The sequence below is a fragment of the Lissotriton helveticus genome, chromosome 3_1 (genome assembly GCF_964261635.1).
Source record: "Lissotriton helveticus chromosome 3_1, aLisHel1.1, whole genome shotgun sequence".
NCBI lineage: Eukaryota > Metazoa > Chordata > Amphibia > Caudata > Salamandridae > Lissotriton > Lissotriton helveticus.
This window is the reverse complement of record NC_136061.1, coordinates 978073666-978094022: the sequence shown is the minus strand read 5'-3', so window position 1 is coordinate 978094022 and position 20357 is coordinate 978073666. Positions and strand designations below refer to the sequence as shown.

General features: G+C 43.0%; 1 protein-coding gene across 3 annotated transcripts in view; it reads right to left on the bottom strand.

Moving 5' to 3' along the window:
* The window catches only part of LOC144823156 (aryl hydrocarbon receptor-like), a 1206974-nt gene that overhangs the window by 234196 nt on the left and 952421 nt on the right, over positions 1-20357 (bottom strand). For all 3 annotated transcript variants that reach the window (XM_078681422.1, XM_078681424.1, XM_078681423.1), the window contains one exon: positions 16592-16716. In XM_078681422.1, the coding sequence (XP_078537548.1) occupies positions 16592-16716 (125 nt within the window). The remainder of the gene's footprint in view (positions 1-16591; positions 16717-20357) is intronic.

Sequence of the window (20357 nt, the reverse complement as noted above, 5' to 3'; positions counted from 1 at the left end):
GCGGAAGCTGGGATCGTCATGCCGTCCGAACACTCATCTGTTAACGGCAGTCAGTTGCGATGCTTGATAGTATAGTCGCATATCAGGTAACCCTATTTCCCCATCATACTATCCCATGGTGAGTTTGTGTAAAGCAATCTGTGGAAGTCGGCCCTCCCACAGCAATTCCCACACCACTCCCTCAATTTGCACAAAGGAGGAATCGGAAACCGGATTAGGAGCGTTTTGCAGGGAATAAAGAAAATGAGGCAGGGCGAGCATTTTAAACAGGGATGCGTGTCCCAAAAGCGTAAGGGGCAGTGTTTGCCAATGTATAACATCCGATCTGAACGGCTTAAAGGGACCCAACAGATTTTGTTTGAAAAAGAGTGTGGCGTCGGGCATGATAAAAATACCCAAGTATAGGAAACCTTGGCTCGCTACAGGAATATCGTACCCTCAGGGACTTTTTGGGGGCTCTCCCCAGAGTGCGTACATCTGGGATTTGGACCAGTTTATCTGGTACCCCCAGGACGCTACAAATATATGAAAGATATGTAACACCCTTCGTAGCGAGTGCACTGAAGAGGCCAGATTTAGCAGAATATCGTCCGCATTGAGCAATATTCGGTCCTCATGTTCTCTTGTCCATTTAATGCCCCTTACGCCTGGATCTCCCCTGATCCAAACAGCCAGTGGTTCCAGCACCATGGCAAAGAGGAGCGGCGACAGCGGGCTACCCTGCCTCATACCACGACAAAGGGGAAAAGAGGCGGAGCAACGATTATTCACCGAGACATGAGCAGTGGGCTGCATATAAAATAATCTAATCCATCCGATCAGTTTGGGTCCAAACCCCATTCGAGCCAAAACGGCAAACAGGTACTCCCATTCTATAGTGTCAAAGGCCATCTTGGCATCTAGGCACAGTAAAATCGCTTCCTCCTCGAGGGTGTCTATTCGCCCCAACATGCCGTGTAGCCGCCGCAGATTCCATGCCGTGTTACGACCTGGCATGAAACCCGACTGGTGTGGATGGATCAAGTCATTGAGAAATGGGAGCAGGCGGTTGGTCAGCATCTTGGCCAGAATTTTGGCACCACCGTAAGCAACGAGATGGGTCGGTACGATATGCAATCTACCGCCGACTTACCTGGTTTGTGAATAACCACAATGGTGGATGTGCGAATGTCAGCAGGGAGTAGCCCGGATTCATAGCTTTCATTGTATAGATTAAGCAGATGGGGCGCTAATTTCGTTGCCATTGGCTTCAGAAGTTCAATAGGGAGTCTGTTAGGACCCATCGCTTTGCCGGCCTGAACATCCTGTATTGCCTTTTGGACCTCAGTTACAGAGAAGTCTGCGTCCAACGTGTCTCTATCCTGCTGGGGGATGCATACTATCTCAATAGTGGCTAGGAGATCTGTTGCCCACGGGGCTTGTGAGACCTGCGGGATCCTATATACTTTCTTAAAGTGAGACGCAAAGGTATCCGCTATACTTTGTGGTTCAGTGATTAGTTCCTCATCTGGGCCCTTCATTGCTCGTATCCATCTCGCTCCTTATGTGCCAGCAATGCCAGCAGCTTGCCCGTACGCTCACCCTGCTCATATATCCGGTGACGGGTAGCCAGGGACCGCATAGTGGCATCCTCCAGAAGGAGCTGCCTATAAGCCTGCCGTTTTATTTTGATACGGTGCTTAGTGTCAGGGTCGGGGACCTGAGAGACGGCCTCCTCCAATTGGAGGATATCCCTTTCCAATTCAAACACCCTCCGATTCCGCTCAGTTCTGTGACATACCATCAGAAACAGCGCCCTTGATCACTGCCCAGTATGCGCCCCACAGTGTCACTGCCGACTTGGCTGATCTCACTTTTTCTTCACAGTAATAGTCTGTGTCCTGCCTAAGGGTTTCTTTAATATGGGGGATCTTCAACGCCCATGGATGAATCATTATTGGGCCAGGGCGTCTCGTGTGCTGTGCAACGAAGATCGTCAAGACGAGGGAGTGATCTGATACTCCCCGCGCCAAGCAAGTGGAGTCAGTGAAATCATATGTGTCTTAGGCGGGAGTGAATAAATAATCAAAACGTGACTGACTACCGTGCATGCCTGACTGAAGCGTGAAGTGTGTGTGTTGGGGGTGAGATCACCTCCACACATCCACCATCCCCAGCGCATTAGTGAAGTCTCGGAGTTGTGAACTTTGTGCCGAATCACGTATGGGCGGGAGACGGTCGAGTAGGCCATCCATTGTCAGGTTAAAGTCGCCCCCCAGCACTAACGATCCTACGGGCAAGTCCAACATCAGCACCCCTATAGCCTCCAGAGTTAGGCGCTGCAATCCTGGTGGGGCGTATACTGAAACCACATTAATAACTCTTCCCTCCCACATGCCTGTACATGCTGTGTATCTACCCTGTGTGTCCGTCCAGGTATTCTGTATCACATAAGGACAGCCTTTACGCAGGAGAACCCCAACACCTCTAGATCCAGTGGTAAAACCCGAGTGTGCCACCATGCGGTATCCTTTCCTATTCAGGGCCATGCAAGAATTCCCTATCAGGTGAGTTTCTTGTAGCAGTATTATATCAAGTGCCTGCCGATGAATGTATTGTAGAACAATTCCCCTCTTAATTTTGTCCCCCAGCACATTAACGTTCCAGGTGGACACTCTAAGTCCTCAACTAGTTGCCATTAGAATATTTCAACAGTGCAGTTATTACATCGAATGGGCCGTCACATCTTTCCTTCCCTGAGTCACCTGCGGGAGCGACCCCAATCCTGCCACTTTGCCTTACAATGTCGTGAAACACGTGGTTCACAATTAGAATTTTGGTGCCTAAGAAGATGCAAACATTCCAATAGCCATTTCTTGCTGCTGCAAAAATCCAACAACCCTAGACCCCCCACAAATCAGACCCACACATGCCCATCCCCGCAACATCTCCCCCCCTCCCTACACAACGGGACTAGAACCACCCACCTCCCCCAACATGCAGCGTGCCTGTCCCCCAACATGTAGAGTGCCTGTCCCCTACCCATAAACAACTTCAGGGAACGTGAGCTACCCCACTCTCAACAACATGAATGTACCTCAACTAGTATCCCTCCCGGCCCCTCCCCCTAAGTTAGAGCACAATTACGTGGACTGCGGTCTATTCTTAAAGTTCAACCAGCTCTTCATCTGGGGAAGCGTGGGGAGGGTAAAGTGGAAATCCCGCATGACACTGAGTATCCGAACCCAGTGTGAGTTTGAGCATGTTAAGCCTCAATACAATTGTAACACAGTGATATGGGTCAGGTTCTGGTGCAGGAAATGAATAACAGTGTTTATAGAGCTCTTAAGTTTCTGTGACTAAAACAGAAATGGTGCCTAGCAGTAAATGACACAAATATCGGAGTAAACCTATTGTGCTACCTTAATATCATCAAAAACATTGTAACTACAAAAGTACTGTGGAACAGAAAATTCAATGTAAGAATATCATTATTTTTGGTATATGAAACTGTATTTAATACAATTGTTGCATCTATTAGTGTTTAATGTAGTTGTAATAAAAATGTTTTCCTTAATAGCCAACCATACCCAATGACACTAGACTAACCACTCACCTTGGGTCCTGGAGCTGCGTGCTGCCCAGCGTAAGCGCTTCAAGGCCTTGTCAAGGGTAGTAAGTGCTTAATAAATACAATTACATTTACAATTACCATGCAACATTTATCTAGGAAAGCCTCTTTCCTAGTAGTCATTACTTCTGCCTACAGGGTTAGTGTGATTCAGACAATTTGCTATAATAAACCATGTACGATTTCCACAAAATTATACGGACATTATGAGAAGTCTTCCGCGTTTGCTTCCGAAGGTAGTGTCAGACTTTCACTTCAGTCATACTCTTTACCTCCTAGTCCTAACTTTTTCCTACAATCCCTTTACTCCATTAGAAAGAGCTGTACAGTCTCTTGATATTGAAAGGGTTTTGAAATTTTACCTGCATAAGACCTAGGCTCTTATTATAAATTCACCAGAATAGGGTGCATGTGGTAAATACCACACCGGCAGGAGTTTTTCCAGGGGAAAACTGAGGGAGTGTGATCATTATAACAACTTATAATTCAAAAACCTGTGCAAACTCCTGTCTGCCCAAGAATGGGAATTTAGCCCTTAAATTCTAAAGAGGGGCCAAGTATATTAGACAATTTAACCATAATTTTTGTAATCTAGGGCTCGATCATTCAGGCTTAGCCACTTTAAAGTAATCTATTTCCAGATGGATTGAGTTGTGTATTTTTTTTATGTTAGAATGACAAACGTTTTGGTGTTTCAGTTTAAACATTGGAGAGTAGAGATTTCATCATGGGTGAAAAGAGGTCAGGAGTCTGAATAAGGAACTTACAATGAGACGTGTAAAGAGGGCTGAAAGGCAGGCTTACAGAAAGAAGGTTTAGTTGGAATTTCAAGTAATATCGGTAGCAGTCAGAGGGCCATGGCTACAGTTCTAGGATACAGCAGCACAGCAGAAAAGAGTTGCTTCTGCTTAACCTCAGTAAGCCTGACCAAAACGGAAAAAAGTTTTTTATAGATACACTTCAAGCTCCAACTGGATATGATATCACGGTCCATAACACACTCAAACAATAGGCACAGTAGTAGGCTGAATCTTTGAATAATATTGACACTAGTCAAATAGATGGCTGCAAACATCTGAATACCCAACTTAGGGGCCTATTAGGATGGCGGACGGACATGCGTCCGTCCGCCACCCCAGAGGTGGAGGGAACGTCCGCAGGGGCTGCAGCGTTCCCTTCATGCAGATTAGGATGTGACCGCCACCCTGGCGGTCACATACCCTATGTTTAACATTGCGGCGGGTGCTGCTTGAAGCAGCGCCCGCCGCAAGGTTAAAAGTGCATGGTGTGCAGGGGGTACCATAGGTACCCCCCATGTGCACCCCCACCCTCCAACACCCTGGGGGCTCGCAACGAGCCCCCAAAAGCAAAATACCACATGCTTTTCCACGGCGGAAAAGCAGCCGCGGAAAAGCATGTCTTCTCCCCCATCCTAATATGGCTGGCGGTGTCTGATAGACACCGCCACCATATGAGAGCTTTTCCGCCGCGGTCGGAATGTGACCGCGGCGGAAAAGCGGCGGACGGTCTTCCTGACCCACCAGCCATCCTAATCTGGCAGTGGGTCTCTGGAGCCTCTGCAGCGGTGAATCCGCATCCTCCGGGCCGGCGGTGGCTTCCGCCGGCCCGGAGGATGCGGATTCATCGCGATCCTAATCGGCCCCTTATTTCCAACCATGTTAGCCGTAATATGCCAAGTTTTAGATGGCACCTATAATCCCTTTAACCAATTTATCAAAATGTATGGCTGTATTAAAATTAAATTCTAAAGAGATAAATGACGTTCGTATACAATTGGAAAATCATCAGTTGCCAGCCTTTCAAGCATTTTACAAAGCTATTTAGTTGTTAGGCTCTGCACAGGAAGTTCTGGTGAACTCATGGCAAGGGATAAACCCCAGAAACTATTTTAACATGTCATCTTTCCATCTTCTGGTTAGAATCATGCTAGTTCTTAGACAAACCATTGTCTAATACTTGGTCCCCTGCAGATTAAGCCCTCAAGTCATTATTGTCTATGATTAAATCCTATGTTTGTTCGGTTCATGAAACTTTATCGGCTACTTCAGAACAGCCATAAAAGTACATAAAACATATAATAGATACAATAAAAACATATCCCAATATCCACATAATAGTCCACCATTTCATAAAACCATTACATAACTTTAAAATCAAGAACCCGCTAATACATAACAATTTTCCTCAATTTTCCTAATTGCCTTTAAAATAAAAAGTGCGACATTATAGCACACCAAGGGTTCATTTAGTGCAAGCAAATAGTTTATGGCAACTTTATAAGAGCTAATGTCCTGAGCAACAAGAATTGGTTTAAGACGAGAACGCCTAAGATCCAAATAAAAATTACAGAAAGGCAAAAAGTGCAGCGTGCTTTGCTTACTCCGACCGTCACATGGGCAAGGGATCGTGCCTAAGGGACAAGACTTCATGTTGAGAAAAGCCACAAAATAGTGCGGAATACCAAATCTAATTCTTCTCAAGACAAAACGGTGATGCATATTGGGGACACAAGATAGATAACTTTTACAGCCCTCCTCTGGATCATGTTTCATCTGGAGAGCAACAGTCGATTTCATCCTATTGATGGTCAAAACGCTGGTCAAATCTATACTGCAAAAACGTTCCTTTAATAATCATTTTAGTGAGTGATAACACCTGAGTGGAGTCTAACCATATGGACAATTTCAACAACATGCTAAAAGAGGAATTAATATAGGCTAACCAAGGGTTACATGAAACGCTATCCAAGGTTACACAGTCATAAATGATTGATTTAGTGAATCTGTTTTCCTCCTTTGCCCATAAAGAAAACCATAGTAACAAAGGTCTTGCCAGTAATATATCCTCCAGATACTGCAGGCCAACCTCCTGGTGTACAATCACAATTGAAGCAGAAGCAGGTACACATAATAACCGTTTTAGAAAGCTATTTTCCTCAGCTTGTAGGTATGAACTGGAAGCATAACCCCAGAGGCCAGTCCCATATGTGGCAGTAGTCACCACTCTAGCCTTATATATATATCCACCATTTCTCTAATGGGTCGACTATCTACTTTGAATGAAAACCTAAAGATTCCTTCAGATTCTGGCTTTTGTATTAGGGGTGTTGTCAATAAAACAGTTTCAACATTGTTTAGAATTATACCCACAAACCGTAGCAAAAGTTTCAGATTTGTTAATCAACATTTCTTTGGAAAACATAAACTCGCCAAAAGCACTTACCAATTCCTGCAAGCCAACCGGTGTCTTAGATAACACTATGGCGTCGTCAGCATATGACAATATTGGTATGGAACGCCCAGCGTAACAGGAAGCATCGGCTTGCAAGAACTGTAAAAATTATCCACTCCGTTGATGAAAAGTGAGAACAATAACAGGGCTAAAATGCACCCTTGTCAAATGCCGATCCCCACTTTAAAGATGGACGAGCATTCGCCATGGAGCCCAAAACACACTTTGCAGGATAAGTTCTCATAAAGGAAGGAAAGGAGACCTATGATTGGTCTGGGGACACCAAAGAAAATCAACGATGACCAAAAGATAGATCAACCAAATTGAAGCGCTGCTTAAATCTACAAAACAAAGATAAAGAACATCTGATTTGGCGCTAGTGTATTTCCTAAACAACAATTCCAGGTTGATACATTGCTTAATGGTACCCAGACCCTTTCTGAACTGAACTGTAATGGAGATAAACTAGAATATTCTTGTGCCCACCCAGGAAGTAGGAGGAAACCCCCTCCACACATACTGGGTTAGTATACCAAGTTTCTTAAATACTAATAACTTCGAAACTAGATATAGTATTAATTCAGTCGATATTTCCTAACTTATTTTTTTTTAACTCACCCATGTTCCATGTTTTTTTTTTTGCAGAGTTTTATATAGCGCAAACTAGACCCGAACCGAATCAGGTATCAGAGCGCTTTACATAGCACAGGTTACGTTACATGAGGACGGACACACATTCATTTTAGGCACGGAGAGATTAAGTGATGTGCCCAGAATCACAGGAGGTTTTGGCGTCGTTACCGAGACTCCCCAGATCCCCAGGTCCGAGGTCGAGCGCCCTAGCCCTTAGGCCAACTCTCTCCCTTGTGGGACGAAGGAAGCTGTCTCAATGGCCAGGGATGGAGTGGCTTTGTTTGTGGGCTGCAAGTCTTAGACTAGGATCTCTGGCAATGTATGACTACGGAAGCAAAGGTGCTTCCCTTGGCATCAAGTGGAAATCGGAAATTCGTGCTTGTGCAGAAGATGTTCCTCTGCTCGTAGAAGTAATACATCGGCGTAGGGAAAGAGGGTGAAAGAAAGATAACATTCAGGAAAAGAGGAGATTCTTTTTCCCAGGAAGGAGTCTATCTGGTCGGGAAAGAGTTGAGGAACTTAGACTTGTTACAGATTTATGACACCCATCTAGGGTGTGATTAAAATTATTCACAATGGACACATAGGGGTGTAGGCCTCCTGGACTAGGATTAACATCGGTGTTACTATCAATAGGCCTGTATTTACTCAAACTGGAGACCACTGCCATCCCAGAAATGCCTAGAACATCAACATTAGGCGAATCAGCGACAGAAACCATCAAAATGCCCCCAAGATTATGTCCACCACACCTCGATTCATGATGCTTACTGCAACTGAGTCAATCATTATCTTGGTACCTATCAGACACCAAAGGGGAGGGAACAAGAGGTTTAGACCTTGGCACTCACTTTAAGTTCCATACAGCATTGTGCGGTTGTACAGAAATCCGTAAATGACGATAAAAAGAAAAACAAAGGGGAAAAAAAGCCATATTCTGAACAAACGGGGAGGGCGGCATTTCCCTTGCATAAATTGACCCAACAAAGCTAAGGTGTTGAAAATTAATGACTACGCAATTCCCCTTGACATCTTTCGTTAAGGGCCCAATCCATCCCACTCTCCTTGTCAACATAAGTTGGTGTTCTCTATCAGATGGAAATATACAATTAGAACTAAGCCAGTGCACAACCTTTTTCTTCAAGGATTCAGGAGTTTCAATAGCACCAGGTTTCAGAGGGGGAACAATAACCAAAATAGCCACTTTAGGACAGCAGGCTGGGAGGAGATTAATCGTCTCCAGATCACATGGGTGCGTTTGGTCATTAGAATCAGTGTGGTCCACTACTAATGGTTGAGACTGTGTACCAGAGGGATATGGTTGATTCAAGTAGGGTTGAACCGTAAGGCATGTGCTCACAGAAAGCCCTATATCCATCCTCTGCACATACTCAGAAGTGTGGCTCAATCGTTAGAGCGGCAGACCCTGATGCAGAGGTCTAGCCCGGGACCAGGGTTCAATTCCCCGCCTCGGCGGGTCTTGGGCTCAAAATTCCACGGACCTGATAATTCTCACCTCGGTGCCTATTCCAATCATGGAGTCCCACTCTGCGACTCTGACCAATAGCTTGCATAATCTCCACAACGGCCCCCACAATGCTAAGGATGCCTGGTCTCCACCTTGGGGGTGCCCAGGAGTGGACACCTCACAGGGAAAGCCAGGATGGGTTCCACAGCGGTATTCGTACAAGCGCCTTGAGACCCTTGCGGGAGAGTAGTGTGCTATACAAGTATCAATTTACAACTTTTTTATTTACTCAACCACAGGATTCTTAGGGGGCTGTCCCGGAGCAGGACAGACCCTAGCTAGAACCCTAGCCATCTGCTGGGCCAGGGCAGAGTTGGTAACAATATTGTCCTACCCAGTATTTGATGAAGAAGATTCAACAACACTAGCATTTGATATGTTCACATTTGTCAATTTCTGGCAAAACAAAATTACCTTTCTAATTTCGCCCTCCAACCTATCCAACTTCTCTCTAACAGGCAACAATGAGTCATTAATGGTAGGTGTTAAATTTCTCCAAAATGAGGTCCAGAAAGATTGCCAAAGGTAATAGGATGACTAGCAGCTCCAGAACAAACAGGGAAGTTAAGAGGGCATGGGCTAACAATTACGGCCTTTCAGGTCTTCCTTTTGTGTTCTGCTGCAGGTGAGCGATCTAGAGGCAAATAGAGAAGGAACTGCCATAGACAAAGGAGGAGGCTGATGATTAATAGAATCATCCAAACCCTAAGTGATACTAGTAGTTTACCTCTCCACTAGCTCCCGCTCTTTGTCTAATCTGGGTTGGTTCAATATTCTCAATAGGCACCACATGTTCATCTGACCTAGGCATGCCCAGGGATAAGCGACACTCTGCCAAGTCTATTTCTTTAGATATAACTCCTACAGCACGCGCTAAAAAAGAATCAATGATGGTACGTTTCATGGAGCTATTCGTGTCTACTGCTGGCGTTGCACTTTAGTCTTCTGCTTACCCTTGGTAACAAGTAGGTCCAACTAGGCACCTTAAGATGGAAGACCAGTTCCAATTCCACAAGTCCCCTACTGGGCAGCACAGGGATGAAAACAGCAAACTAAATGACATAGTTCAATAAAAGGAGGTAGCTTAGCCCACTTACTTCTAAGACAAAAATCCAGCCACTTATGAGTAGCGATTGAAATGCAAACGCAGTATTTATCTGCAGGGGCCAGGATGCCAGGGCCAAGAGAGTAGGCCAGGGTCAGCCTTATCCGGCTGTGGACGAGTGTAGACGGACCCACTCTTGGCCCGGTCTTCGCTCGGGCCCACTCGCGCATGTCCAGTGCTGCGGGACATGGCTGATGTTTTTATGGCGTTCCTGCACCTGGTGATGGCCTGTACACAGTGCTTTAAATGGGCCGGTACACACCGGTACTGACTACCGGCACTTTCATTTTTTCGCATCGAGTACTGGCACTTTTCCTTGAATAAGGAGAGTACCGGTACTCACGAGGGCCTAGCTTTGATGCAGGTGGCGCTCCGGTCATCAATCACCTCGTACCTCGGCAGCACCTTCCACTCTTAATCACAGTGGAAGCCTGGGCCGGGCTCGTACAAGAGAACAGCTGCTCTTGTCACCAGTGCACAGTGATTTGCATGTGCTGCTCTGGAAGCCATCAGAGCAGAGGTGTGGCTGCAGTGAGGTTCGATTACCCTTTGTTTTTACAGAGTGAGGGCAGAGAGGTGGCTATTAAATCTAATGGGCGAGGGTGTGAGAGGCATTGTTCAGGGTAACACAGTGCTACAATAATGCTTCTGTAGCCGAAAGCGCCATTTGTAAACTGCTGCCATTAGACTTTTTAACACAAATTCGCCAGTACATCTATCACAAGACAATATGTTGAGCATTATGTAAAAGCCAAATGCTTGATATTGTTCATCTTCAAAACACATACAAGCATTTTTTCCAGTTACTGATGCCTGCGGTGGGCCAAGAATGAGAAGAGTGTCTGATGCTATAGAAAGTGGAGATAATTCACTATCGGATATTTCCGTCAAAGAGGTAGTGGAGTGTATCACTAACAATGTATTGGTGGGTACCCCTGTTGAAGCTACTATGAATGGGGTAGTTCCATGCTCTGTGGTAAATGTTCTTGAACCCCTAGCATTAATTGTTGAAGATATTGGAAATACGCCGATAGTAGCAAAGGTACTTAATCCATCTGCACCCACTTTTCGGCCTCAACCTGATGTAGCTAGGAGCTCAATTATTCAGCCAGTAAAAAGTCCTATTATATGCGTGGATACTTTGACATTGGATTTTCTCCCGTTATTTGATCTAGACCTAAAATTGAACAGATCTTGGTTGCTTAACTGCTTTAAAGAGATTGAAAGTTTAAAACTAATTTTATCAAATGATATTGATTTAGTCTTACCAATAAGATCAGTAAATGGGCAACGAACAAGGGTAAAATTTTACTCTAAAATAATTGCTAATCTTGTTTTTCAACAAGCGGAAGTTTTTCAATGTAGAGGAATTGACGTGTTACCTTATGTTAATAGCGTTCTGTGTAATCCCTCTAGAGAAAGAAATACAAAGTTGGTTTCTAGGCAGGATGATTCCTCTACCTGCAATAAAGACCTAAAAATCTGGGTCTCTAGAGGCAAACGAATGGTCTCTCAGGTACTCCCATTACCTGACAACATAGATATTCCTCTAACAGAAGACAATCAGATGTGGAACTGGTTACCAGGAGTTTTATCAAATAATACATCGAATAACCCACGACTATTTCAACATCTTTAACATTCATTTAAAAATTGTCTCTTGGAATGCTGCTGGCTTGTATAATTGCCCAGAGAAACTTGATTTCTTACTTTCTTTAAATGCAGATGTGCTATGTATCCAGGAAACATGGTGTAAAAATCTCCCATATGGAGGGAAAGATTATTTTGTCCTGGAGGCCCCTGCAACTCCTTCTAAAAAAGGCCATGCAAAAGGTGGAATTGCCTGTTTGCTATCTAACTCTTTACAGTGGCAATTCTCCCACTACACGGACACTAGTAATCTTTTCCAATCTATAACTATTAATAATCTAACCTCAGTGGGTAGACGGTCTTCGTTTATAATTTTAAATGCATATATTCCCCCCGAAGATACTTTTAACACAGTTCTAAAGCGAATGTTTTCCTATGTCAAACAATTACTAGAGGTTGATCGCCCCCCCTATATATTACTGGTGGGTGACTTAAATAGCAAAGTGTCTAATTTAACTTTAGACATGTTTAGAAACAAATCTAAGGAAGAAGTATACAATATACCTCAAGCACTTTTGCCTGCTAAAATAAAAACTAATAAAAGAGGTAAGATTCTCCTTGAGGAACTTAGTCACTTAGAGGGGCTTATCGTAAACGGTAGGATGCCCTCTGATACGCCCGCTAACTATACACATGGATCATTTAGGGGTGAATCTATATTGGATTACGCAATTACGGACTACGATACGTTCTCTTTTATTAAAGATATGGTGATCTCTCACTCTTCCTTGAGTGACCATAAAATGATTAACATAACTGTCTCATTAATTCCCCCAGAAACCAATTCCTGGTCCTTAAAGAACAGAGGTCTTTCTATTAATTGTAAGTCAGGTAGATGTTTTTGGGGATCTACCAACATGAAGGATGTACAAAATATTCTTGCCCAAACTTTACTAGAATTAGATCATTGGCAAGGTATGGAATTTCTACATCTCGAAAATGTTATCAAAAAAGTCATCAGGATAGCTAAGAAAACGGGAAATCCTAAAAAGTTACACTTCTCTCCTAGCTTATTACTAATACTAAATAAGGAGATAAATAAACTCGTTAGGAAACAATACCTTAATAGAACTGGGGAAAATGACCGTCAGTTAGCCTTATTAAAAAGAAGGAGGGTTAGATTGAGATCTAAGCTAAAAAGAGAAAAAGAAGACTCTCTATGGATAAAGTTAAGAGAGGCTTCGACTCATAATAAATCTAGAGATTTCTGGTCCATAATAAGGAAAGGATGTGGTTCAATAACAACTCCCACTCCAATCTCTATTGCGGAAGATGTCTGGACTCTATTTGTGACTACCTTATATGCACCCAGTGGTGCAGTGGGGGATACATGGGATCCAGGCCCAAATAGAGAGCATAAAATAGAACTCCCTACCGAGAAATCCATAGCTACCGTGATAAAGAGTATGCACTCTTCCGGAGCTATGGGTCCGGACGAACTGCCCATGTCAATAATTAAGCAAGATGTTACCACTTGGAGTAGGATTCTTCTTCCAGTATTTCAAGCATGCTTTACATCAAGAACAGTCCCCGACTCTTGGAGGGGAAGTATACTAATCCCCATATTTAAAAAGGGTGATCGGGATAAGCCCTCTAACTATCGTCTAATAGCTTTACTGGACTCAATAGGAAATTTTTTCGCTAAATGTCTTTTAATGTTAATAACGGAATGGGCAGAATTAAATAGTATTTTACCCATGGAACAAACAGGATTTCATAAAGAGCATGGAACTCTAGATAACTTGACATTATTACAGGTGATTATGGACAAATATGCACGTGTTCGAGGTGGTGGCATATACGCAGCATTTATAGATTTCTCCACGGCGTTTGACAAGGTCGACCGTCCAACGCTGTGGAGAAAGCTGGCTGTATTGGGTATGCCAGGATATCTACTCGAATTAGTTAGGTCTCTACACTCGAACACATGGTGTAAGGTGCTACAAGGTGGAGAAAGGGGTCTCTCTCAATCTATCCCCTCTCAGAATGGGCTAAAACAAGGGTGTATACTGGCGCCTATATTGTTTTCTTTATATACGGCCGACCTACCATCCTCCATTGCAGCTTGTGAGGGATTAGCTCCGACAATTGGAGGGTCAGCTATATCGGTCCTAATGTATGCAGATGATATACTTGTTTTAGATTTGACCCCGAAGGGTTTATTTAATCGTCTACATGCATTGAACCAATTTGCTGAAGCACATTACATGAAAATTAATATATCGAAAAGTAAAATCATGTGCATTTTTGGCAAGAAAAAATGTAGGCCTGGAAGTTATAATCGGGCTATTGGCGGACAAAAACTCGAGGTGGTTAAAACCTATACCTTTTTAGGCAAAATAATATCAGCAAATCTTAGTGAGAATCCCCATATCGAACATAACTCACGTAAAGCGCTGGCCCATGGTACGGGGTTATGTTCTTTGTACAACGCTACCGGGAAGAGACACTTCTCCCTCTTTCTGGATGTATTTAGAGCGAAAATTCCTGCAACTCTATTATATGGAATTGAATTAGTGGAGTTGAAACAATGGGGATTTCTGCAAAAAATGGAAGGAAAGGTATTAAGAAAAATCTCTTCTTTTAACACAGCATGCTCTATATCCTCATGCAGGCTGGAATTCGGACTCCGAAGTTGTTGGGCACAGGGGTTGGTTGCCCTCGTAAGATGGGTAGCCTGTTTGGCCAGAGGTAAACCGGGTACCTTAAGAGAAGCTATTAAAAAGGAACTCCTGGGCAATTTTAACGAGTTCTCGTTGTTAGTAAAAAACTTTAGAAAAGCAGTATTTCTGCTAGAATTGGATGAAAGCACTTTATTCCTACTTTCACCCTCTGAGCTAAAGTCTAAACTAAAATGTACATCTTGGGAACTCTGCTATAAGTTGGATATACTTGCCCAACCTAGACAACAAGAAAGGGAATCCCTGGTAAAAACATATATCCCAAAGCTAGCCCAACAATACCTCATCTGGAATATTCCCCATAGAGTCCGTAGATTATGGTACCTTTTAAGACATGACTTGCTTCCACTCAATATTCTTTTAGCAAAATGGTGTGGGGTATCTCCAATATGTAATTTTTGTAATAATGCTGTACAGGATCGTAACCACGTCTTGTTCATTTGTCCTGCATTGCGCCCATTGCGCCATAAATGGTTAAAACCAATTTGTTTACAATTAGGAATTGTAAATGTAAAAATGTTCTTCCATGCACTTTACTGCCCTCCAAATGAAATGATTTGTTCCAGAATTTTTAAATTTTTTAAAGGGTTTTTAGATATTTATTAATGATGTACAGGGAGATGTTGATGATTGCTTTACTTGCAGATAAGTAGTGTTTTCTTCTCGTTTTGTGTTGTCATCTACTTACTATTCATATTGTATAATTGTGTGTGTATTTTTATGTGACCCTCATTGAGAGCCAAAAACATAATAAACTTTTGACTTTGACTTTGAGAAGAGTGTCTGATGAATTGCTAGCTTTTTTGCAGCTAAGCATTTACTAATCGAATGACACAGGAAGCCAGTGCCTTTCTCTTAAGTAAGAAAGATTGGGGCACCATAAGTAGCAATAAAGTGGTTAACTCTGGTGGTTAATGCGCTTGTTAGAAGGACCTGTGTGCATTCTAATGTAAATGTAAATGTAAATGTAAATGTAAATGTAGTATACTTGTAAAGCGCACAGCTGCCCCAGCAACGGGGCGTCCCGGCGCTGTATAACTCTGGGGAACCCGTCCTGGCTTTCCCTGTGGGATGGTCCCTTGCTGGGAGTCCCCAAGGTGGAGCCAGGCATCCCCGGAATTGGTGGGGCCGTTGTGGAGATTAGGCAAGCTAATGCCCAGAGTTGCCGAGTGGAACCCCTGATTAGAGTAAGCACCGAAGCGAGAATTATCGAGTCCGCTGACCAAGGTCCACGACCCTGCCGCGTCGGGCAGGGTCGACTCAGGTCGTCTAAGGTTCAACTCACCATAAAATTGCATGGAGGGCCATTGTGCCTGCTGGAAAGCATAGCATGCAACATGTGGTTCAGGGATTTTTTTAATGTAGATAGCTCAGTAGGATACTGTTTTTTGTTGCATAGATCTTTGTCTTCCCTGTAGGTCACAAGTTAACATCCTTGGCATATATCTTAGTGAATTATGGCCCTGCAGCCAGGACCTGCATGCGAAAACAAGGCATTTATATATAGAACCTTACTGTTTTTTTCTCCATCTTTTAAGTTTTTTAAGGTTGCTAATAAGGGGTTACTCTGGGTAGTAATAAACACTTATTAGTAAGTGCTATATAAATGGTTATTAGTGTAAAAAGCTAATAGACAGATACATCTGATATTCTAACAATGCATGCATATTTCTTGCATAAAAACCTTAGAAAGGTAAAAAATGTAGCCCCGCCCCTTGTTCCACCTTTAGCACCACCCTAATGCCCACCCCAAGCTCTACCGCCAGTCAATACCTCCTTTTGATGAATACCTGCACTTATTTGTGTCCAATTAAAGCACTGTCTGTACAGCAATGAAAGCTGTGGGATATAGTCCAGCTGCTCCCCGGGGGAAAACAAGATGGCCGGAATGCAAGACTATCCTATGTCACTTCGACTTATCTCTCTATGCTTACCTCTACACACGCACACAATCTGCAGCCACAGCGACTGCTCTATTGGCTCACAGTACTGGCATTAAACTTCAAGAAGGCTTACATCTTCGCCAGCATTGTTTGATGAATTCAGCTGTGTTCGTCTTCCTACCTGTGATTTGGAAGAAAAGGGATTTGGCAGAAAGACAAAGAACATATTCGAGTGTTCCAGTAACTTACCAGGAATCCAGAAGAGTTATCCAACAGGCAACGGAAACGGCAGACAAAACTGCGTTCCAGGAAGGCTGAGTTCTCTGGTGGAAGCTGGTCTGGTTTGTAGGTTACAACAGCCGAGGAACTGACCCCTTTTCAGTTGAGAGACAGTAATGGGAAAAGAAAACATAAATTAGCAGTAACCGTTTATTCGAGGGGTTTTGTCACAAAATATTTTCATTAAAACCACTTTCTGTGCTGGTGTTCAAACATTTAAAGAGAACTAATAACAAGGCCTCCAGGCTCAAGCACCAATATCAAATACTTAGGGCCTGATTCATAAAGGTAAACCTAAACTTTTGTGCACATTTATGATTGTTTGCTATTCACAAATGTATGGTGTCTCCACACATAAGAAGATAGGACTATACTATCTTTTTTATGCACAGAGACTTTGCAGTTGTAAATATAATATCAGTAAAGCACATTTATTAACAGCAAACATTCATAAACTTACACAATAATGTAAGTTTACCTTTGTGAGTCAGGCCCACAGGGTTTACCTTTAGAGGCCTAATGACCTAACCCATGGGTTAATGACATTCTTATATTTATGGGTCAGAAAGGTACAATCTAAGAAGGTTTTCGAAAGGAACTGATTACTTATCTGTAGGTGCAGTTCCCCAGTAGTGGCATCTTTTATAGAATCACATGCATGAATCATGTCCCTTTGTTGAGATGAAAGTCATACTGCAACCATTAAATAGCAGTATCTTTTAATTAGGCCAGAAAGTCTTGTAAACATTGTCACTGAAGTAACCAAAGAACCTCATAGGTAAAGACCCAACTTCAGAAAATCAGCTTCTAACACACCAAATATCACTCCCCCAAAGGCCACCATATCTCAGATATAGCACCACTGTGAAAGGAATGAGGAGAGTTCAGACAGAGTATTTCTATGGTTTAGGGTGGCCACTGAAACATACTTTTTGTGAGAGCTCCAAGCTGGCATAATCTGACCTTCCTGTGATCCTGCCTCTGGTGCCAGACTGGGGTGACCTGGGAACCTTGTGTGTGAGATTTAATAGTTTTAGATTTGCTCCCGATCAAGATTGGAAACCAAGGATAGGAAAACATGCCCTAAGGTCACAGGGATATAGCTATTTGCATGGAAGAGTTAAAAATTCTAAAGCTGCAGAGAATTAAGGCGAGAAAGCTCATGCAAATACTGAAACTGATCTGAATGAAAAACGGGACTTCATATTTTCAGCAATACAGGATATATATTCTACTGGGGATAGTATTGACACTGTAGCTCTAGATGTGGACCTCCATAGGGTAGACCAACACAAACTTGCATAATGAGTAGGAGGAATGGCGAAAGAGGTGAAAGCAACCCAACCTGAGTTTGCAGACCTCCATAAGTCTGTGTCGTATTTGCAGCTTAGAGTCTGTTTTATAGAATTCTGCATGGAAGATGCTGAAGGACGATCTAAATGAAGCAACATTGGGTGGTTAGACTTCCGGTGTGTTGTTATTCCTGAAAGATTGAAACAGCATTGAAGTGACACCCATAGTATATCAATGTTCTTTTACAGAGAGAAGGGACCCAGAGTACCCCATGCCTCCTCTGCTGCTTGCAGTTCATTTGATCGAGTTTGCTTAATTTAAAGGACCAGGACTCTATTTTCCAAAAGGCACAAAAAGTCCTATTTCAGATCAACAGGACCCCGGTTTAAATTTTTCCTGAGAGCACCATGGTGGTTTAGTAACAATGTAGGTCCTTTACTAAGATACAGTCGAAGCTGCAAGATAGTCATCAAAAGTATATATTATTCTTTCCTGCCAAGCTAAAGATTCTGGCTGGGGATAAATCTCTTTGTCTTCATGAAGACATCTAGTGCCTGAGAGGAGACAGAATCATGGGGGCCCATTATGATGACGGGCGGACATCCCGACGTAAAACGGGACCGCCTGTCATAAGGGCGGCGGTCCCATGGGGGCCATTAGGATGTGCCCGCCACACTGGCGGGCGCATCCCGCATTTTTAACATTGCGGTGGGTGGTGCTGAAAGCACGGCACGTCGCAATGCTAAAAATGCACATTGTGCACTTCAATGCACAACGTGACAGGCACCGTGCGGTGCCTGTCAAGTTGTACAGTGAAGTGCCCCCCATGTGCACCCCCACCTCCCCCGAAGTCCCTGGGGGTCCACAACGGGCCCCGACAAGACATTCCCGCATGCCTTTCTGTGGCGGCGTAGCTGCCACGGAAAAGCATGTCCCCGCTTTCACCCTACTATGGATGGCGGTGTCTAACAGACCCACCCTTTTCCGCCCGGTCAACTCCTTGACCGGGCGGAAAAGCGGTGGACGGTCTTTCTGTCTGCTGCGGTCCCCCCGCCATAGGAATATGGTGGGGGAGGAAATGGGTGGCGGGAGGGGAAGGATGTCGGACGGATCGCCACCGCCCGCATGGCGGTGGCGATCTGCCCGACATCCTAATGGGGCCCATGGTGTCCCAACGGATCACTGATAGAATATCGACGACCACAATGTCGAGTTACCAAAATATTGGGACATAAATATCGTTGTCAATAATATCAACTTCCTATCTTTACAATGGAAAGTACAAAAAGATCGGAAAAAAATATTGTTGTCAAAGATATCGATGTAGAAGATATTGTTTTTTATATATATAACAAATAATGTAAATATTCATTAAATAATAAATTGAACTTAAAAAACATTATTTAGATTTATTTGTAAATGTTAACAATTATAATAAATACATGTAATTTAAAAAAAATATATATATATACATATATAAATTGTAATACCTATATATTTTCTTTAAACCAATTAATAAATAATAATGTAAATACATTTTAAAATGTTATAAATATATCAAAAAATATAAATATATATACATATATATATATATATATTCACTGAAAAAACCATAGGTTATAGACCATATATAGTTAGGAATTAGCATTTAAAAAACCTTATTTTACTCACAGAAAACCATTGAAATTCCATATATAGTTAGTTGCACTAACTATATATCGCGCACCCGCAATCCACTGCTGATCATGTCACATATTACATCATTCATGACATGGTCAGTGACATCACTGATGACATCACTGATGACATCTCAAATGACATCACTGATGACATCACTGATGACAACATCCAGTGACTGTATGTTTCTGTAAAGTTAAAATATGTCTTACATATTGAAGAATGAGTGGATGTATAAGTGTCTGGATGAAGGATTTAGTAGGTGCGTGACTGACTGTATGAGTGAGTGATTAAATGTGTCTCACTGAATGCATGGGTTAGTGACTAAACTGTCTTAATTTGTGCATCATTATGTCTGTTGTGATGTAAACTGCTGCATGTGTTGATCATTAGCTATACGAGAGGCTATATGTGTTATTAATTGGTTGCCCAAGTATTTCTATGGGAGATTGAGTTTGTGTGGGGGTGGCTGGAAGGTGTGTGACTCTATGCATAGATGTGTGAGCAGTTTATTCACTAGGTGTATGAGTTCAAGACTGCATGTGGAAACAGCTACATGGGCAGTTGACTGTGTGCATGAGTGTATTGATGAGTGAATGGATATCTCAATGCTACATGTCATAGTAAGTACATATGTTAAACACAGTACATGTGAGAGTTGGCATATATAAATAACTGTGCATGAGAGCCACTGAATGAGTGAGTGGTTGTATCGATCATTGTGAACTTGTATCAGGGATTGTATAAGAGAGTAAATATGTGTTAG